The sequence below is a fragment of the Condylostylus longicornis genome, unplaced genomic scaffold (genome assembly GCF_029603195.1).
Source record: "Condylostylus longicornis isolate FDR11 unplaced genomic scaffold, ASM2960319v2 ptg000040l, whole genome shotgun sequence".
Classification (NCBI taxonomy): domain Eukaryota; kingdom Metazoa; phylum Arthropoda; class Insecta; order Diptera; family Dolichopodidae; genus Condylostylus; species Condylostylus longicornis.
Genome location: NW_026578009.1, coordinates 4138813 through 4160845, shown reverse-complemented (window position 1 = coordinate 4160845; position 22033 = coordinate 4138813). Strand labels below are relative to the sequence as shown.

Below are 22033 nucleotides of genomic sequence, written 5' to 3'. Positions count from 1 at the left end.
AGAAAAAGTAAAAATATTAAAACCTCCTACGTCCTAAAAAAAAAATTAAATGAAGCTAAAAATTGTTAATGAATTTGTGTTTCTCTTCTAATAGCTGCTAAAGAATGATTATATTATAAATTTGAGTATATACAATGTATAGCAACATATTTATATTATGATTATGTATATTTTACTCATATTGATATCTGTCTCTCTATGGATATATCTGTGCATGTAAATATACATATATGTATACATTAAGTTCATTGTTATTAGTGAATATAACGAAGAGATGCAAATTTCAAGAAAAAATATCCTCGTTTTTTTTATTTTCTGAGCATATTACTCACATTATTGCGGTCATGTGATGGGAATTTTGTATTGTTAGAAGAGAAGAGCTGCATGTACGTGATATTTTCGAAATAATTTTATTTAATTTTAATATTTCAATGTTTTTGATTAAATAAAAGCGATAGAAACAACTAAAACGTGTTGTATAAGTATGTACATATAAATATAATTATATTTTATGTATTTAAATAACAAAAAATTTAAATACAAACATTTCAACTCTTCTTTTATACTAAAGTAATTTATTAAAAAAATTATTTTTTTTTTTTCACATTTAATAGGTACTAAATTGTAATATTTTTCGAAACACAGAAAGTCTCCTTGTTTGTTTTCTTTTTATTCGAATATTTTTATTTGTTTTATTCTTATATTTTTTTTTTCATTTTTTTTTTCATTTCATTTCATTTATTTCAAACCAAAGTAAAAATTTTACAATTCAATAGCTAATTATTTACTTAAAAATAGTTGGAAATAAAGAAGTAAATTAACCATTTGTACTAAAACAAGTGTTGGTTAATCCCTACCATAGTTTTATATACTTATAATATATTTACAAAGATTATTTTATCTTATTTTATTTTATTTGGGGTTCCAAAAAAGTAAATGCATTTTAAAATTAAAGAAGAGAAAAGTGACACAAAGTCAAGAAGTTCATAAAAAAAAAATAGAATAATATCGAATAATAATACAAAATATAGAATTTTTAAAATTAAAAGAAAATTATACAAAATTAAGAAAAAGAAAAAAAGTAATAAACCTAAATTAAAATTAAATTAAATTAAATTACACCAAAACACGTAGAAGATCTTCAGTTTCATTGTAATTTAAATTAGAAAGCCAGAACCTTGTTTGTTTGTCAAATCTAGATCTAGAATTGATAAATCTAGTTTCAGCTGGTAGTGTATTAAATATTTTCGGTGCAGTATAACTGAAAGATTGAGTGAAATGAATATTGCGAAATCTAGGAACATGAAAAAGTCTGGCATAGTTTGATCTTAAATTGTAGTTATTAGACTGTCTAATAATAAAATTTTCAGATTTTAAATAAAAAATTTTTAAAGTTTTATAGAGATATAAGTTTCTTATAGGTAAAATATTTAAATGTTTAAACAAATTTAAAGATGAAGTTAATATACCTTTCCTACATATAACTCTAATGGCGTGTTTCTGCAATATAAGTAGTGGTTTTATTTTATTTAAATATGCCCCACCCCAACAAACCAACCCATATTGGAGTTTGGAGCCAAATAATGCATAGTACACAGAAGTGGCCAATTGCTCTGAGCTATACAAACGAACATGATAAAGGTTCCTTATAATTTTTTTGAAGTGTAGCTTCAAATGATTAGTGTGGTCCCTCCAGTTCAAATTTGAGTCAATAAACAATCCCAAATATTTAAAAGTAGGCACACATTCAATCCTAAAACACTTATGAGAACAGTTACCGAAACAGTCAAACTTTACCGAACAATTACTAACAGGAAATTTTTTACAAGAATGGGAATGGTACCATAAATCGAAATCAGTCTGTAATGAGTTCCCAATAGTAAAATTCATATATTTAGTCTTTGAGCTTATAATCAATCTATTTTTGCTGAACCAATGGCGAAGACTATTTAGATCATAATTCATACCTGCAACAACATCAAAATAGTTTTCGCACCCATAAGTAAAAACGATATCATCTGCAAAACCAGTAACAACACCCTTAAAAGATTGAGAAAATAAAGAATTAATGTATACCAGAAACAATATAGGGCCCAGAACGGAGCCCTGAGGCACTCCACAGCTAATTGAAAGTTCGTCACTAAGAGCACAACCAATCTTAACCCTTTGTTTCCGTTCCGACAAGTAAGAAGCGAACCAGTCATACATAAACCCCCTAAAACCTGCATTGGACAATTTATTTAGTAGCAAATTATGATCAACTAGATCAAAAGCCTTAGTCAAATCAATAAACAGAGCAGACGTAGCTTTCCCCATATTTAAAGAGTGGTAAATTTCCTCGCAAAATTTTAATAATGCCCCCTCTGTAGATTTACCACTCAGGAAACCAAATTGATTTTCACTAAGAAAAGCACTTTTATTCAAAAAGTTCACAACTCTGGTCTTAATAGCTTTTTCGAATATCCTTGAAAAAGTCGGTAAAATAGAAATAGGTCTGTAATTGTTGATGTCTAATTTATCACCTTTCTTAAATAGTGGGATAACTTCGGCAGATTTCAAACAATCAGGAAAAGATCCTGAAAAGACACACTTATTGAAGATAAAAGCTAAAACATCAATAATCGACCAAGATATTTTTTTTACAATTTTGTTAGTTATCCCATCTGAAGTACCAGAATCCGAATTATCTAAACCATTAATTATTTTGTGTACTTCCAAGGCAGTTATCGGTACATAAGAGAAGCTATTTCTACTATAAACCTCATCACAAATAACAGAATTATCAAAAAGCCAACTAGAGTTCGGTTCACCATAAAGTAACGGCGCCCCCACAAAAAATTCATTAAATTTTTGAGCCAAAAATGACTGATCACATATTACATCACCATCAATATCAATTTTTATTTCACTATGGGAACGGTCCCTATTTAGAAGATTGTTAACTAACTGCCACTCTTTCTTAGAATCACCTTTAGCACTATTAAATTTACTCAAAAAGAAATTATTTTTTGACCTTTCAACAGAAGTTCTTATGCTTTTACTAAGCTTCTTTACATAGTCCCTCAATCTCGTATTATCAGGACACCTTTTTAATATTTTCGTAAATTTATTTCTTCTTCTAATATCTCTAATCATATCAGAATTTACCCAAGGCTTTAGAGTTTTAAATTTATTATTCCTATAAGAGTAAATGGAAGAACAGGTTGAAATATGTCCACACAAAATATTAATAAATTTACTAAAAGCCAAATTCGAATCAGGTTCATCATACACAGCATCCCATGCCTCATACAAAAGCATTCCATTTAATTTAGCAAAATCTATACTTTTAACATTGTTTTTTTTTAAAAATGGATTATTGACAGTATGCTGGATACCTAAAAAAGAAAAAAAAATTGAAAGATGGTCAGACACATTCAAATCAAGAACACAATGTAAATCAAAATTAAAATTTTTCTGAAACCGCGTAAATAGGTGATCAATACACGTTGAAGATGTATTGCACACCCTCGAAGGCTCATTAATGCGAGACTCGAAGCCATTTGCAGATAATAAAAAAGAGTAATCATCTACATCACTAGAATTACCAAGCAAATCTATATTAACATCACCAAGGATAACGCAGTTTTTGTTTTTTACCGATTCAATAAAATGACCAAAATCATTAATAAACTCATTTACTTTGAAAAACTGCAGTCTATATAAGCAAACAAAACATATTTCATATCCATTAATCACACAAACAATAACACAAATATCAGCCGTGTTCAAGCTAATAGATTTAAGATTAATAATTTTCAAATCATCTCGAAAGAAAACACCTACACCACCAGCAGCATAGTTATTGTTACAATTTGCATAGAAATTGTAACCAGGTATACCAAAATTATCTTTTTCACTATCATATAACCAGATTTCACTAACAAACAACATTTCAGGTAATTTCTTAAAAGCTAACAAGTTTGCAACAAAGAGATCAAAATTTTTACGAAGACTTCTAATGTTTTGGTGTAAAACAGAAAAATTATTTACATTATCAAAAATAGTGGATGACAAATTAATATTAATAGAGCAATTCATCTGATCATTAGAAACATTCATTGTTAATATTATACAAAATTAAAAATTTTTAAATAACAAAATAAAATAAAATCACTTTCAAATAATTAACTTTAGATCATCAAAACAAGTAATTTTAATTGCTCTATTACCTTCATTTTTTTTCAAATAAATAAATCCATCCCTAAACCATAAAAATCTATAATTTTTCTCTTTTTTTAATATTTTACATTTAAATAACAATGCTTTCATAAAATTGGTCATTGAATTATTAATATAAATATTCGTATTCCGGAATTCATCACCAAAAATATGTGCACTTAATTTCTTTTTTTCTCTAATGGCAGCCATAATTTTATTTTTCAAAACAAAAGAAGAGAATTTCACACAGACGATGTTCTCATCATATGTTTGAGAGCGCTTTTTCGAAGAAACCGTTTCAGAATATGTTTTTTTTTTTTTTTCATTTACAAAACAATTCTCAATTTCGTAGTCAGCTATAGGTAAACTGAAAGCATTAGAAAATAGAGAAATTACCTTTTCTCTTGCATTAATATTGTTTACATGAGGAATACCGATAACATCAATATTATTCTTCATAGTGTTTTGCTCTAACCTTCTATATTTTTTTTCAAGAATGCAAACTCTACTATTCAAGTTAGCATTTTCTTCCTTCAAAGATTTAATTTGAGATATTGCATCTACATTAATTTTTTGCAATTTATGGATTTCCTCCCTTAATAATTGAATTTCAAGAATAACATCATTAGACTGGCTATTTTTGTTAACAACCTCGGTATTATTTAAACTTTTATTACAGCTAACAGAAGAATTATTAATAATTGCTGAATTCGATAAAAGCGTAGGTGTAGTAGTAGTACCTCGAATCGGTGTATTATCTTTGTTAGCAGTAAATCTCCTAGCATTGACACAAGAATTGCATTTGTATTTATTTTTCGAAAAAAATTTGATTTCTTCCTCTCCAAGTTTAGCACATTGTGTATGGTAAAAGAAATTGCAATAAGAACAAATTATTTTTGATTCTATTCTTTCCACCTTTAAACCACAAATGCCACATGTCATGATGCACAGCAACAATATTTTAATAAACTTATATTAAATGATGCAATTATTATTAAATTATTTCCTTTAATTTAATTTTCCTTTTAATTTAGAACAAAAAAAATTCCTATTTAAAGTAATAGTAAAATGAAAAACTGTGTGCCAAGCAACAACTTATACGTGTGAACCCCAACACGAATAAGAGTGAACTATACCCGCATATAGATAGTATATGCGGGTATTTTCTCTCATATGCATATACATATGTATGTATGCATGTTTATGGACATTATAATATTATATACCTATATAACAAATACAAAATATTTTTGGTGTTCTGGCTTTCATATGTTAATTTTAAAATTTCAATTCAACAAAAGAACATCATATAAAATAATTTTTCACTGTTTCCGATTTTCCCCGATCATACTACAACAACACAAAAATGAAATCTCATAAAAAATAGGATAGTATATTCTATTTCATATATGTACATACTCTACTATATTTATAACAGTATATTTAATAAAATAATTTACAAAAAAAAAAAAAAAGGAAAAAAATAAGGTGATCTCTTTCTCTAAATTCTCTGATTAAAAATTATTTGTTGTGTTGTGTAGTAGTGATTTAGCTCCTTGTAGTAGTAGTATTATTTGAATTGATATTGTTGTTATGTGTTGTTGCTGTTGCCTTATTGCCTTAATTTTAAATATCAAATAGTCATTCAAGTATATTTTGCATTTAAGCAATTCACAATAATGATAATTGAATATTTTTAAGTGAACACATTTTTGTTTTTTAGTTTTTTTTACATTTATGCATTTGAAAAAAAAATTTTTTTTTATTATAGTAGATAAGAGTGTGTAGAATATTTTAAAATAAAAAAAAAATATACATAAGTACATATATTTTTTTCTTTGAACACAATATGGACAAGTATCCCCTTTCATAATGATGTGATCGCCTTACACAAAAAAACTGATATACAAAAATGAAAATGATGGTTTTTTTTCCATAATTTCATTGCATATTTTTTACTTAGTACATTCAAATATACACATATATATATACATATATGAATATATGTGAGTTTATATGAATGTATGAAATTTTGATATTCCTTTTTGTTTTTAAAATTGAGTTTTATCTCATATTACATTGGAAATATTAATCAGGAATTTAAAGAAGAAAAAATGTACATGTTTGTATGCAATGGTATATATATATACGTACAAATATAAGCATGTATATGTACATGCATATATAAGTTCCAGATATAATTATGAGTAAATATGACTTTTATTTGTATAAATATATGAGTAATAAATAAATATAAACATTCTTCTTAATAAATAAAAACCAGACATTTTTAATTTAAATTCTTTTTTATCAAAAAAAAAGAATATTCATATGCATATTTTTTATTTTGAAAAATAAAATATGTATGCATAAGTGTAAAAGTGTAAGGAGCTGTAATGCCTTTATGCCAAATATAAAATGAGAATCAAATCAAAATTTAATTGACAAATTCAAAATTAAATCTTGATTGTTAAAATAAAGTCAATTGAATGCATACTTTAATGTTTAGGGGTTATAAAAGAAATTATTAAAATAATGTGAAATGTTTTAACATAGTTCATAAATAATTGCACATAACTGCAATTTTCACCTAATGGAATTTTGAGTGAAATTTGAAATAACCCTCCTTGGATTCATGTTACAGTAACAATTCTGATTTATTAAATTCAATTCAATTTAAAAAATAGTTTCTCAATTATTTTTAAAAATCCTTATATTCCATAAATTTCTAAAGTGAATTTAAAAAGGTATTCTTAAGCGTTATCCAAAACCAGTCTTAAGCAAAAAACAGTGGGTATTTCTGTAGTGATAAGCTGATTTTGTATATAGTACGTACGAAATTATTAATAATTTCCAACTTTCTAATATTGAGGGCCGTAGATAAGATAATTCAAAAAAATTGTTAACAATACCAATGATTATGTCAAAATGCGATGCTACTGCAATATTGTTTTAAACAATAGAATTTTAATTGTTGAATAAGTTAAATTGTGTTAGACCTGCAGTTGTGTTTTTATCCTATTATTTTTTTAACGCAATTGTGATAAAGATAAACGGACCCAAACTCTTGTCAGTCCTATCAATAGAGCACTGAATGGTCATAAACTCCTAAAACTGTGTAACCATTAGTTTTGTTATATTTTGTTTTTGTGTCTTCTTCGATAAATTAATATCAAAATAATATCAAATTAATATCAATATAATTAAAAGCAAATGCATATATTTTTTTGCTTTATAATTTTGTATAATAAAGTTTTCAAGGAATTTCTGAATATATAGCTACAGTATAAAGATAAAGAAGAAGACTTCCTTTGTTAAAAAAAATAATATTTTGTTGTACATATGTATATGAAAATATTAACATAGATGTGTATATATATATGCATTCACACTTGTATTATGACAATATCATAATTTATACTTGAGACATTATTTATTTTATAAGAGATTTTTATTCTTAATAAGAAAAAAAATTAAATATTCTGTTCTTCTCTCTTTTCATACCAATTCAGTGATAACAAAAGGAAGTTAAATAAAATTTTTGTATTTTAAAAAAAAAAATTTCATATCATAAAGAGAAATAATATATATGTGTATAACAGATAAATAGTCCATAAAGTATATATATATATGTATATATATATATATATGTGTACGAGGTAACAAGGAAAAATTAAATTATCTTCTGAATAAAGAAACAAAAAAATACCAAGTGCAAGAAAATCATAAAGAATAAGTATTTGTTGAAAGAAATTCTTAAATTTAAATTATGATCGTAAATTTCGGGAGACAAAAAAGAGAATAGTAAAAAAAAAAATTTGATTTAATTTCAAAAATTATCCTGCAATGAAGATGAAAATTATTTATTTTTAAATGTTTTAATATTTGAATTGAATAGTGTGTTGAGACTCTTAAAGAGAAATAATTACTTTGTTGAATTTTAGAAGAATTTAATGTACAAATAAAATTGAACTACTAAACAAACCATTGCAGCTCAAAATCTTAATTATATTTTTTAATATCGTATATTAAATTGAATTTGAAAGCAAGGTAATTCATATTTTTTGTTTCAACTCAGAAGGTTTCTGAATATTTGTAGGTCACATATACAAATTGTCGCATATATGTGTAATTAAAGGTGTCATTGTACATCACATTACATATTACACAAATTTTTAACATAAACTTTATACAATGTAAATAATTAAAAAGCGTTAAATAATAGTGAAATATTTTATTAATCATACTAAAATCATTTAATAAAAATACAAAAATTTAATTGAAAATTCAAAACAATTTCATAAAAAATTGAATAAATTACAAATATTTTGTATTCCAAATTAATTAAGTTATTTTAAAATTTCACAAAAATTACAAAACCTGTTAAAATTATATTATATAAGATCGAAAGGATTTTCCATTGATTACATTTAAAAATGATTAAGGTGGAAAAAAAGAAAAAAATAACAAGCAAAAAATATTATACTTGAATTAAATTTATCCGAGAAATTTAAAAAAAAATTGTGTTATTTTTTATTAAGTGAAATGAATCATATTCCAATATGAAAGCAATTTTCTAAAGAAATCCTGTGACGGTGGGTAACACTTTTTCATATTTAATATCGTAAATATTTAATTTAAAAAAAAAAAAAATTTGCATTTTTCCTTTAAATTTATATTACGTGAGATAAACTGCTTTTGTAATAAAGTGACTCTACTAATTCTTTGTATATATTTTAATACTAATATATACATATATATTATATTACATTATAAATTATAATGGAAAATTTGATTTTAGAATTGAGAATATTATTGCGAGAGATAAAATTTACAATACTCATTTTACTTTTTATTACTCAATTTTATGGATATTTGTAAATGGTAAGAGAGATTATTTTATGTGTTAACTGTGTAAATAGGTAATATTTTAAACTTAATTTTGATTTCATTAAATTCGAAAATTATTATTACGAGCAGTATAATTTAAATGAAAAATTATTCGAAATTACAATTTTATTTTATATAAAAAATTAATAATTAAATAAAACAGAGAACTAAATAGAAAAATTTTAAATAAAACTTATAACTTTTTAAATTTTAGTATTAAAAGATTTTAGTTTTCTTAATAATTTTAGACCTTACTATTTTCTCTTTCACATGCTTAAATTAATATTTTGTTGTAATTATTCAATTAAATAATTTATTTCGCAATTTTAAGAAAAATTATCTCTTTAAAAATTAATAGCTCTTTGAAAATTTTACCAAAACATTTAATCTGTTATAATCTAAATAGTTATTAAGGAAATAAGAAAATGTTGCTTAATAAATAGAGTTATTGTCTGTCTGATCTACATTTAAATGAAAAGATTTTGTAAACAAATTTAATATCGAAAAATTTAAATTTTCGAAATTTTCGAGAATATTAAATATTTTTTTTTTTTGTTGAAAAAGAAATAAATTTTTGAAAATCATTAATAACTTGCGTTAAAAATTAATATTATGTAAATAGAAAATTTAATGGTATTTAGTATTAAATAAGATTTTAGCCTTGAAATATGTAAATTAATATTGTAGATATGTATCTTTGTATATATATATTACAACTATATATATAAATATGCGTGTAAACGTGAATATATAACTTGTGGCTTAAAAGAAAACAAAATTGTTTTTTTCGAGAAAATATTTTAAACAATCGGTGCTTTTCTTATTTTTACTAGAAAATTAAGTAGATAAATACATAAGTATATTAAGATATGTAAGAAGATATTAACGAGCAGTAAAGATGAAAAGCAATAAAATGAAAAGTTATAAAAAAAAATAAAAGCTTTGCAATTAAAATTTAAGTTTTCTAACCTTTTTTCACTTAATTGTGGATCTTTTCAAAATAAAATACAAAAATAACATATACCTACTTATTTAAGTATAGTTAAAATTACAATACTAAGAAATGTACCTAAATAATATAGATATTTACTAATCTGTTATATCTTTGTGTGTATAGATTGGAATTGGAATTGTTTATCAATCTATGTATATATAGATGAAATTTATGAGAAAATAAAATATGTGCCTCTAAATCACATTAATTAAAATTTTATGTACATATTTTTTTTTGTTTTTTATAACAGTTAGTTGCCCAAGGATTTTTCAAATATTAAAAATTCATAGAGTTAACAAAATGAGATTATTTAACTGCTATTTTAATTAATGATGATGATATTTATATAAATTTATTTAGGTGGGTTATTTGGGTAGGTTGATACTAGAGAAATGTATATGGATATATAAATTTTGAATTTGTTAGTAGTTCGCATCAATAAAAGAAGATTATCTGATTTCAAAATTTCATCTAAATATTTAAGTATACCAACTTAGATAAGTACTTGATTTTCAAACTCAATGTTTTATTTTTATAAGAAAGTTATTAAATATTTTTAATAATTATTATTACAATTTTAGTGCAGTTCCGATAAATTTTAATTAAAATCTAAAGTAAATATAAGCATATAGTTTAGAAAATAAAAATATTTTGAAATTTTCGATATTACCCCACATATATATGTATGTCATCTAACCTTACGGTAAGCTAGCCCAGTTATTCTACTGAATATCGAAACTGATATATAACTTTATTATGATGTCATGAAACAGCCTTATATCCCTCCTAGTGCTGAAGAAGAAAAAAAGTGCTATGTAGCTTAACAACTATAATAATTGTTTAATTGGATAGTAATGGAGTACTTAGGCTGCAATTGTAGAAATCAGGATATTTATTGAATACAATGCATTTTGTTTGCTGCTAACTGGTGTAAATGTAATTTTTATAGACTTATAACAGAAGTTGGTAAGACTTTAAGAATGGCATTTGAAATAATCATATAATTTGAATATGAAAATTAATTTTGATAATCTTCGTCTAGTGATGCAATATTTTACTACATACATGTTATGTATATATATAACATACTTTATATATCCCATTTTTATTGTCTATTCTAATGAAATCTATTATTTTTTTTTTATTCTTATGAGAAATTTTTCTCTATTTTTTCTCTATTTTTTAAAAGGAAGTTCGTTACTATATTAAGTATATATCGTATCTTATTTATGTATTTGTTTGTTTGTTCACTTAAATTTTAAAGAGTCATTTTTAAGAGTTCCTTTCAATGTAGGCTGTTTTATTAATGCTTGATTTGTCAGAAAATTTTTTATTTTCTTATTTTTATTATAATTTTCTAAAGATGGAAAAATATTATGTCATATACATACGTAACATATATTAAATGTTTGTATGTTCATATTTGTATAATTATAGTTTTGATTATTATTATGAAATTACAAAGTTAAAAATTTATACTTGCCTCTACATTATATAAATTACGTTGTACATATTTTCTGCGCGTTACTCTAACTCGGAAAAAGAAGAAAGAAAGGGTTGAGTGTGATAAGGAACTTATTTTTTTTTTTTAAATTTGTTTCAAATTTTCTTTCGTCCGATTTAATTAATTTAAATCAATATGAAATGCTAGTTATGACTGTTAAAATACATTTGACAATATTGTTATACTGTAATTTAAGATACTATAATTTAAGTGCCTTGTTAAATATATACATATACTTATGATAAATTTTTTTAAATTTTCTATTATAAATTTCAATTCTTGATTAACATGCTCTTTAATTATTACCGTAACACAGATGGTAAATCAAGAACTTAAATTGTTATAAGAATATTTGGCTAGGGAAATTGCATTTATTCTGCATGTCTATAAATATTTTTTGTTACATACGGAAAAAAAAGGATGATATTGTTTTTGCATCAAACTTCGAATTGATTGGGTTCTTCCAAACGGGTTTTTACTAAAATCCAATTTTACACACTCAGATTTTTGTTAAAAAATTTAAGATTTTCTGAAAAATTGAAAAATTTTCTAGATAAGTTTTTTTTTAGAAAAAATACTAAGAGTATTTTTGATATTTTAAGCAGCTTGTTTTGCCAGAATCCCTAATACGAATATGCTTATTAGATCAAAGTTCAGTGCAATTCATTGTTAAAATGTATATCAATGTTACCGAGCAACATTCGAACTATTTGGGAATTCAAAATTGTATTCCTATTTTAGTATGTAAATAAATAAATAAATTATTTTATTTTTTTTAATATCTTCATTTTTTAGCATCACAATATCATTCCAAATAATTGTTACTACAAACGACTAGTGAATAAATTTAATTTTTTATTTTTATTTAATAAGATCATTTCCTTATTTAATGAATATTTAATTTATTCTGATTTCACAAAATAAAAAAAAAATCGTAGAGAAAAAAGGTGTAGGTATTAAAATTTAATTCCACCTCATTCCTAGTATCTATCTATATCTTTACATACATACATAATTTTATTAACTATCTTTCATTGAATTTTCGATTTTTTTTTCTGTTTTCTTATTAATTCAAGGATTTTGTTCATTCTACTCATTTATGTATGTATGTACATACATATAACAATATGTATGTTGTTCATTATATTATTCATTTTGAAATCAAAATATATTCGTAGTTACATATATACATTTATAGGTATTTATTTCTTAACAGGTTATAAGTAATAAATAATCAATTTCCTTGGTGAAAAAATAAAATTATTTTTATATTATACGTGCACATATGTATATAATGTACATATTATACATACCTACATATAACTATATTATACAAGAGTATTTTACTATAATGAAAAATATATATAAATAATTTGCATCAACAAAAGAAGATTATCGTATCTTCTAGTTTCAGAATATTATTTTACTTGTTCCGCTTTTAAAAAATAAGTGACACTTAACATACATACAAAGATACGAAAATAAAACCTTTGTTTTCTATTCAATTAAATGATATTGTATAGTTTTCAGAGTTAATATCTTTTGGATTTTCTAGTGTAAATTTAAGGTGACCTTGGAAACTATGTCTCGGAAAAAATTTTAATTTGACACAAAGAGTAAAAAAAAAATTTTTTTTGTAATCATTAATGTTGTTCCAATAAAATAATAGGTTTTTGACAAAATTCCAAAAATTTTTAGCTAAATGTCTATGTTGTCAGTAGGAATATGAGTATATAAAAGAGCTATCATGCATTTTGCATAAAAAACATGCAAAATACTTATGGTATATTAAGAAATTTTTGAATAAATAATTTGACAACTCTTGGATCTGCGAATATGAGTCGATTGTAACGCAATATATGAAATTTTTTTTCTATCAGATTTTCGATCATTCGATATTGTGTTTGTGGCGTTGTAAATTGTATTTCCGATATCAGGGTATTTAATTTAATTCTAATGAGGTGAATTCTTTTTTTTTTTTTTTTTTGTTGAAGTGACTATGTTTAATATGCAATTCATGTTCATTGTGTCTAAACATTTTGAAATAAATATGTACATACTCATTATTTACATACATATGTTGTATGCATTACGAAAGGAATTAAATTTTTTTTTGATGCTGTTGCTAAATACATACAATAAGTGTAGGTACTACTTATTTGTCCATCCAAAATGCCATTTTGAAACTTAATAAATTGCAAAATAACTGACAATCTATCAAATTCTCCCACATACATATAATTCAAGGTACTATGATTTTGTTAAGATATTAATTAGGGCTTAATCAAAATATGTATATATATATATATGTATATGTCATTTACATATGTTGTGTAATTATATGCTTATTGTGATTGAAATTTTAAATATTGTGATTTGAAAAAGAACATTTCTATTGTTTTCTTTTTCTCTCATTTTCTTAAATTTTTGTTTTTTTTTTTTATTAAAAATTCTATAAATTTATAAAAACTATACCTACTATGTATGTACATAATAATAATGTGAGAATGTTTATAAATATATTAATACTAAAGTGTATATTAATATAAAACTCGCATAAATTACAATAAGAATAAGAATAATAAATAAATAATTGAAAAAAAGAGAAGAAAACAAGAAAAATTATTAAGTATAGTAGGTTAGTAGAGAAACTAACAAAAGTGCGGTGGTGTGTGGTGCCTAAAAAAGTTTTATTGATAAAAAATATTTTCATTCATTAAAAAAATTTTGTTTTTTCTCAGTCTTATTTTTATTTTTTCTTTTGTTTCTTTTTTATTGTTTTTGTAAATTGCCGTTGTTTTTTCGATGATCACTTCACGCAGTTATATATACATTCGTACATACGTATATACATATTAATATGTTATGTTTTGGAGACTCAAAAAAAAAACAAACAAAACAACATAATTCTTATTTTGTCAGTGTGTGTAGTTTTTTTACTACACAATAGAATTATAACTGTTTATTTTCAAGTTTAATTAATTTTGAATTCAACAAAAAAAAAAAAAATACATAATTTAAATTCTTTAATTTTTTTTTTGCCTTGTATACCTGAATACCTGAATAATATTAAAAAAAAAATGGTGCTTTTAATAATTTTTTTTTTTTGATGAATAAAACAACAATAATTAATATAACGGAAAAATGTTGATTCTTTATTATACATGCGTATACATAATTTTTATTTTTTATATATGAATACAGTAAAATCCGAATAACACGAACTCTTGTAAGACGAAATTTTTCTTAATACGAATTCTTGCATTTTGTATTATGGCAACAATTATTTTATATTTTTGATCTCTTAAAACGAAACCTCTTTGATTCGTAATCATCTTTCAAGTCATTTGGATCAAAATTGCCATTTTACTATGTAACACGAAATTAAAACGAAAATCACGATGTAACACGAAATTTCCTTTTTTAAGCCGATAAAACAAAATAATTTGAATGTAAACAACCTCATTAATTGTTGAATTGTTGAAATTTGTGAATTTTATATTTTAGTAGTTTAGTGAATTTTTTCATTTTTTACACAAAACGTAAACAAATTCTAATTCAGAAAAAAAAAAAAAAAAACAATTTTTTGTGTACAGCTAAATGAGTTTGAAAATTATGAAACCGTATTTTTATACTCCTTAATTCTTATACTCCAAATTCTCGTTAATACAAGCGAATTTTGTGAAAAAATGATCATTCGTTTTATGAAGGTTATACTCTATATGTACATAAATACATAGGTAAATTACATTTAATGGAATTAATAGATATTTAAAAAGAAATTTACACGTTTATTTTACAATTACAGCCGTATTTCTTAATTAATAATAATTAATTAATAAAGGTAAATTAAAATTTTAATTTACATAACTCTTACATTATACCCTATTACTAAATTTTTATATATGTATGTACATATAGAAAATTTATATTTATTTTATTTTAAAAAAAATTTATATTATTTTAAATATTTTTTCTAATTATTCTATTTTTTATTTAAACACCCAGAAATTTAAACTTTTAAATTACTAAGCTGAGTTGATTTATATTATTCCTTCTTACATCATTCTAATAAAAATCAAATAAAAGCAAATAAAAAATAATAAAAATTTATTCCAGTTTCAATTAAAACTCACTCTTTGAATTTCCTTTCATGGTTAAAAATTTAATAAAAATATAATAATTAAATTAGAAACTATAGAAAATTAAAACTCCTACTATAACTAAAAGTTTATTTTTATATTTAAAAAATTTTATTGTATAGGGTTGGCACATGCTTAAAATTAATTCAAATTTTGTTTTCATTTTATTTTAACTGTTTTTTTTTTTAGAAAAATTAGCAATTCAAATTGTTTTCAATAATTGAATAATTTTTCATTTACAATCATGTTTATTTTTTTTTCCTTATACTAAACATATTCCATTACAATAGAGCTCCTTTGAAATTCTATTCTTTAATAGAATTGAAAATGTTATTTGCGTAGGATTAACATATAAGTATTATGAGATAATATTAGTAGTGTTCCTTTTCTGCTTTTGTTTCTATTGAAATAAAATATTAATATATTTTTTGTATATACATATGTACATACATATACATACATACATAATATTATAATTTTCTATGATGTAATAAATTAAAATTTGAATTTTATTTGTAATATGTATTTAAATTTTATTTTTATTCATAATACTTAAGAAGATATAAGTATATACATTAAAGTACATATACATACATATATGTATATTGGAATACATATTCGTATGTTGAATGCCTAACGTGATCTATTCTATAATTAGCTATAAACTATTATATAATTATGTTAAAATTTTTTGCTATTATTTTCAAGTTTTTTTTCTAGAAAAAACTAGATTGTCAAAGGAAATTTTTGTTGAAAATTTTGTAAATAACATGTACATACATATGTACATAATATACTTATATATAATAATAGGTACATATATAAAATATATATCATTTTGATATGAATTATAGATTTTATTAAAAAATTTCTTAACAAAACTGTTATGTTAATATTAAATATTCTCTTAAAAAAATAAGCATGCAAGTTTTTTTTTACTCATATAATATACTTTTACTTACTGTTATACAAATCATATAAGAATAAATACATGTATACCTATATGTAAGTGTGTGTATATTTTGCAAATTCCTTTCTAATGTATCACATATTTTGTTAATGATAATTTCACCTTATATCTTACATAATATAATTAATTAAATACTACGAGATTCTTAATATTAATTTCAAAAAAAATTTTAGGGGATCCAACTGAAATCTTTTACAATAATTCAATTTCCTCCCTGCTATCTAATTTTTAAGGGAAATTGTACTAATTACTAAATTTTTTTGTGTCATAGTTTCCTTATACCTTGAATAACTAACTTGAATTAAGTTTTGCCTATACATAATATGGTACATACACACATAAATGTTATACAAATGTTATACAAAAACAAAATTAATTTACTAAAGTTATTGTTGAATAAATAAATTTTAATTTTTTGTTTTTGAATGAATCACAATTTCCTACAAATTTAAGTAAAAACCAAATACAAACTTTATTTCGTGTATGCATGTATGTATGTACATTCGCTTTGACTTAACTGCCTCAGTTGTAATATGATACACATATGATTTTTTTAAAATTCCAATATTTTTTTTTTATAAGAAAGCTAAAACATTTATAAATTATTTTTCATCTAGAAAACGTGTTATTAATCTGGGGAAAAAAAACATGAGTACCTATAGATTTTTATTATTGAATATAATAGGTATATGTAGGTATTAAAGTCGCAATCAAATATTTAGAAAATAAGGAAAAATAAAACGAAATAATTAATTCCTTTCAATATATACACGTACATATGTATATGTGTATTTTGTGCACATATCCACAACAGTTGAAAATTTGTTGCCTGTTGTTTTTAAATTAAAATATTAGAATTTTTATTATAAAAAACTATGAAAGTGTATTTAACATAATATTATGTGCCGAATAGTCTAATTTCTAATGTATTTTGGTATGTACCATTATTTCAATATAACATGAATGTATGTTAATGCACAGGTACATATACTGTCAAATAACCTGTTGTTCCAATTAACATAAGTAATACAAATATTTTTTTTTTATATTTTTTTGCTTTTAATCTAGAATTCCTTAAAATGTGTTAGTAACTAGTTTTTTTTTTTTTTTGTTAAGATAAAACACATTTACTACTTAAATACTTAAATACTTAAATACTTAATAAATAATTTTCTCATATTTTATTTCTCCTCTCCTACTCATCATAAATTATAATAAAATTTACATATGCATACATGTACAATAATTTTGTGAACTTACTATTGTGCTAACATACGAGTAATATTATTATATAGTATAATTTTATTTGAAGAAAATATGAATTGCCAGAATAAGAAGCTTTTTAATACATAAAAATTGCCTTCTTTTTCTAATGTACTTTAAAATGCAAAAGCTAAGTACATACTATTCTATTTAATATTGATTATTGAGCAAATTTCTCTTTTTTTATTTTCCTGTTCTCACTTAAGTATTGCATTTTCGCTTGGAAATTTTTTATATTTTGTGTTGAGTAATTTGTACTTATCCTATTAAACTTCTTAATTATTATTTAAAAAATAAGCTATAAAAGAGGGTTGGAAATGCTAAGAGCTCGTGAAATTTCGAATTGATGTAAAATGTATGTAATAGTTATTTAATAATATAAAAAATAATATAGGTACAACAAAACTATCTTGTCTCTTTCTCGTATAGTTTGAGCAAATTACTCTCTTAAGTATTTTTACATGTTTGTTTGTTCGTTGATCTTATACCCACGTATGTTCTTGATTAAAAAATTTAAACAAAAAAACCTAGAACCTTCTAATATGAGGACATGATGTATTCATTTACATGACATTCTTAATTCAATTCAAATAAAATCATTATAGATTTTTTTGTTCATAATCATTCAAACTTGTGGAAAAAATTTACTATGATTCTCTAAATTCAATTCAAAAAAAAAACATTCAATTGAAACCTGTTTTTGATTTTTTCTTATATGTATACATACAAATATTTCATAGAAAATATAATTTGAATGCACATTCATATGTATGTATAGCATAGATTTTTTGTTAAAATTATAAGATAAACACCCATATTATGTTAGTCGTATCATTTAAGGTGAAGCGATATTATTAAAATGTATTTTAGTTTTCAATATAGAATTTCGAATTTTTGAAATTATTTTATTTAGAAAATTACAATATTTGTGAGTTTCAACCCATCACGTTAAGTTATGCGACTAAAACAATATGGACGAAAATTAAACTATTTTGTGATTGTGACATAGAAATTTGTGTGTATTATACAAAAATATACATACAATACATTGTAGGGTATACTATGAATGCATACTTATTTTTCATATATGTATATTATACGTATACAATTTGACTAAATTATCAAACCAATTCTGTAAATTATTTTAAAACAAATGTAAAACCAATAAATTTTCAATAAAAATTAACTGAACTTTATTGGTAAATAAATATAATTTTTTAATAAAGATTATATTTTACATGTATACTTAATTGGAATTTATAAATGTAAAACTAAAAATTCAATTGTTTTAAACAAAATTCTAACGTGTGTTAATATGCTATAATTATTTAGGATCGATTGGGATTATTCATAAGATTTGAGTTAATCCAAAATTAATAAGGCAATAAGTTACTTTGTTTAGTTAATATGAAAATAAATATAACAGTTTTTAAAAATCTTTCTGTTTTCATTTTAAAATCAAATTTTCTTTTGAAAAAAAAAAAGTCATTTTTCTTTTAAAAATATTTATAAAATTCAAAAATTTAATTCAGTATTTAATTTTATTTCAATAATTTTAATCTTTTAATTAATATCAAAATTTTCTTTTTTCTTTCCAGATATTTATTATTCAATAAATTTTCGTGAAACTCAATAAGACTCTAATAATTATAAGAAATTCATCAATTTTGATATGAAATTTTAAGATATATAAAAATAAAACAAAAAAAAATTATTTTTCTACAAAAAAAACAAAAAATATTTTTACAAATTTTTTAAAGACTTATACAAATTAAAATCAAAATTATCTACAAATACATATATATACAATATAAAATTTCTACCAACAAAGCAATATAATATTATAAAAATTAAAAAAAAAAAATGGCTTCTCAAAGATTTTGTTTAAGATGGAATAACCATCAAAGTAATATGCTAACAGTATTTGATCAATTATTACATGCTGAAACATTTACGGATGTAACGTTGGCCGTTGAAGGGCAATATTTAAAAGCACATAAAATGGTTCTATCAGCTTGCAGTCCATATTTTAATGCATTATTTATAAATCATGAAGAAAAACATCCAATTGTTATATTAAAAGACGTCCCATATACAGATATGAAAAGTTTATTAGATTTTATGTATCGTGGTGAAGTTTCTGTTGATCAGGAACGTTTAACTGCATTCCTTAGAGTAGCAGAAACACTAAGAATAAAAGGATTAACAGAAGTTAATGATGATAAACCAATAACAAATAATAACAATAATAATAATAATAATAATAATAATAATAATAATACAATTAATAACAATACTAATCTTAATAGTAATAATATTAATAATAATAATATAAATCGTGCAATATCACCTCCACCACCACAATTACATAGAATACAACCATCACCATTTTTAGTTCAACCGCAACAGCAACAACAACAACAACAACAGCAGCAGCAACAGCAATCATCACAACAACAACAAAATTTACAACAAGCTGTTGCAGCAGCAGCACAAAGACAAATTAAGATTACAGGAAATATTGTTGGTGGTAATACAACTGGTAACAATTTATTAAGTGGTGTTAATCCAAATCCTGTTGGACAAAATATTGGTTTATTATTGAATAGTCCATTATTAGGATCAGCTTTATCTGGTCCAAAACGTAAAAGGGGACGCCCTCGGAAATTATCTGGTAGTTCAAATGGTACCGGTAATGATTTCGATGAATTCGATCGTGATAATGTTATGCAAGTAAGTTTAAAAAAAATATTTGTTATCTATTTTAAAATTTAAATTTTTTTCACTTATAATTTTACATGATATTTAGAAACTTAATCGTAATTGTTATTTAAATTCTGTATAGATTCTAATATAGAACTTTTTTTTTTTTTTTAATATTTTAGGATTCTCCAGAAATGCTTGATGCAAGAATAACTAACGATAATTTTTCTGGAAATGAAGGATCTGAAGACAATTTAAGAGACGCTGGAAATAATGATAAAGATGTATGTGTTATAGGAATAAATATTATTTGTTAGTTGTTAAAATAAGGGATTTTTGATAATTCAGTTATTCTTAGATCACTAAATATAAAAGACGTTCGATAAATTCAAACTGTGAAATCTGAAAATACTCCATACTTATGCTTAAAATTCCAAAGGCGTTTCTAAGTTTTTTTTATAGCTACTGCAAAAATATTATAAATTACAAGAGACAAAAGAAATATTATAAATAACAAGTATAATAGATAAACATTGTACACGAAAAATTACTCGAAGACAAACCTGCAAAAATTAAATATTTAGTTTGTGCAGTTTTGTAAGTATACGAGAAAAGACTTTTTAAATTTAAATTTAGAATATTCAGCGAATGTCTGAATTATCGAAAATCCCCTTATAAATTAATATTTTTAAATGTATGCACATTAGCATTATATAATTTGTATAAATTTTTTTTTTTTTTAAATTAAAACAATGTTTTTGTTCTATACACCTATTTTGCATATAAAATTTAAGTAAAAAAATATTCAATTTAAATTAAAATTGTAATAAATGTAGTATTTTTATTGAAAATTATTAATGAAAAGAATTCTATAATTTATGAGCAATACACTATTAACGAAAAAAATATTTTTTTAAATCTTTTTCACTAAATTCCAAAAACTACATATTTCAATATTAAATTAAGTATACTATACATAGATTATAATGTTATACAGATTATAATGCTTTTATTAAATTCTTTAAAGCTCTTTGTAATATTCCGATTAATAACATTTTAATTAGTTGAATTTTAATTATCCTTATTACGTCTACCCATATTTATTAAATGCCATATTATATATCTTGTAGTTGAATTTTTTTTAATTTTAATTTATAGCTTTGTAAATGAAAATATAATTTATTATTACATTAATTTTTAGGAACCAATGGATACATCAACAAGCTCAATTAAATCAAAGGACACATCAACATTACGAAAGGATGGAAGTGAAAATAGTTCTGGTAAGTCTTTTTAAAATATTTTTCTTTGTTTTTTATTATTATTATTTTTATAGCTTTTTATGGGTTGAAGTAATTTTTATTTTT

At 22.8% G+C, this 22033-nt stretch overlaps 1 protein-coding gene across 4 annotated transcripts in view; it reads left to right on the top strand.

The window, feature by feature from the left end:
• Positions 1 to 22033, top strand: part of LOC129609548 (protein tramtrack, beta isoform) — a 66955-nt gene that overhangs the window by 32958 nt on the left and 11964 nt on the right. For 3 of the 4 annotated variants that reach the window (XM_055521522.1, XM_055521523.1, XM_055521525.1), the window contains exons 2-4: positions 19562 to 20696; positions 20849 to 20950; positions 21868 to 21949. In XM_055521522.1, coding sequence (XP_055377497.1) covers positions 19827 to 20696; positions 20849 to 20950; positions 21868 to 21949 — 1054 coding nt within the window. In that variant the 5' untranslated portion in view covers positions 19562 to 19826. Of the gene's footprint in view, positions 1 to 19561; positions 20697 to 20848; positions 20951 to 21867; positions 21950 to 22033 lie in introns of those variants that run through there. The other variant, XM_055521524.1, reaches the window with a different exon arrangement.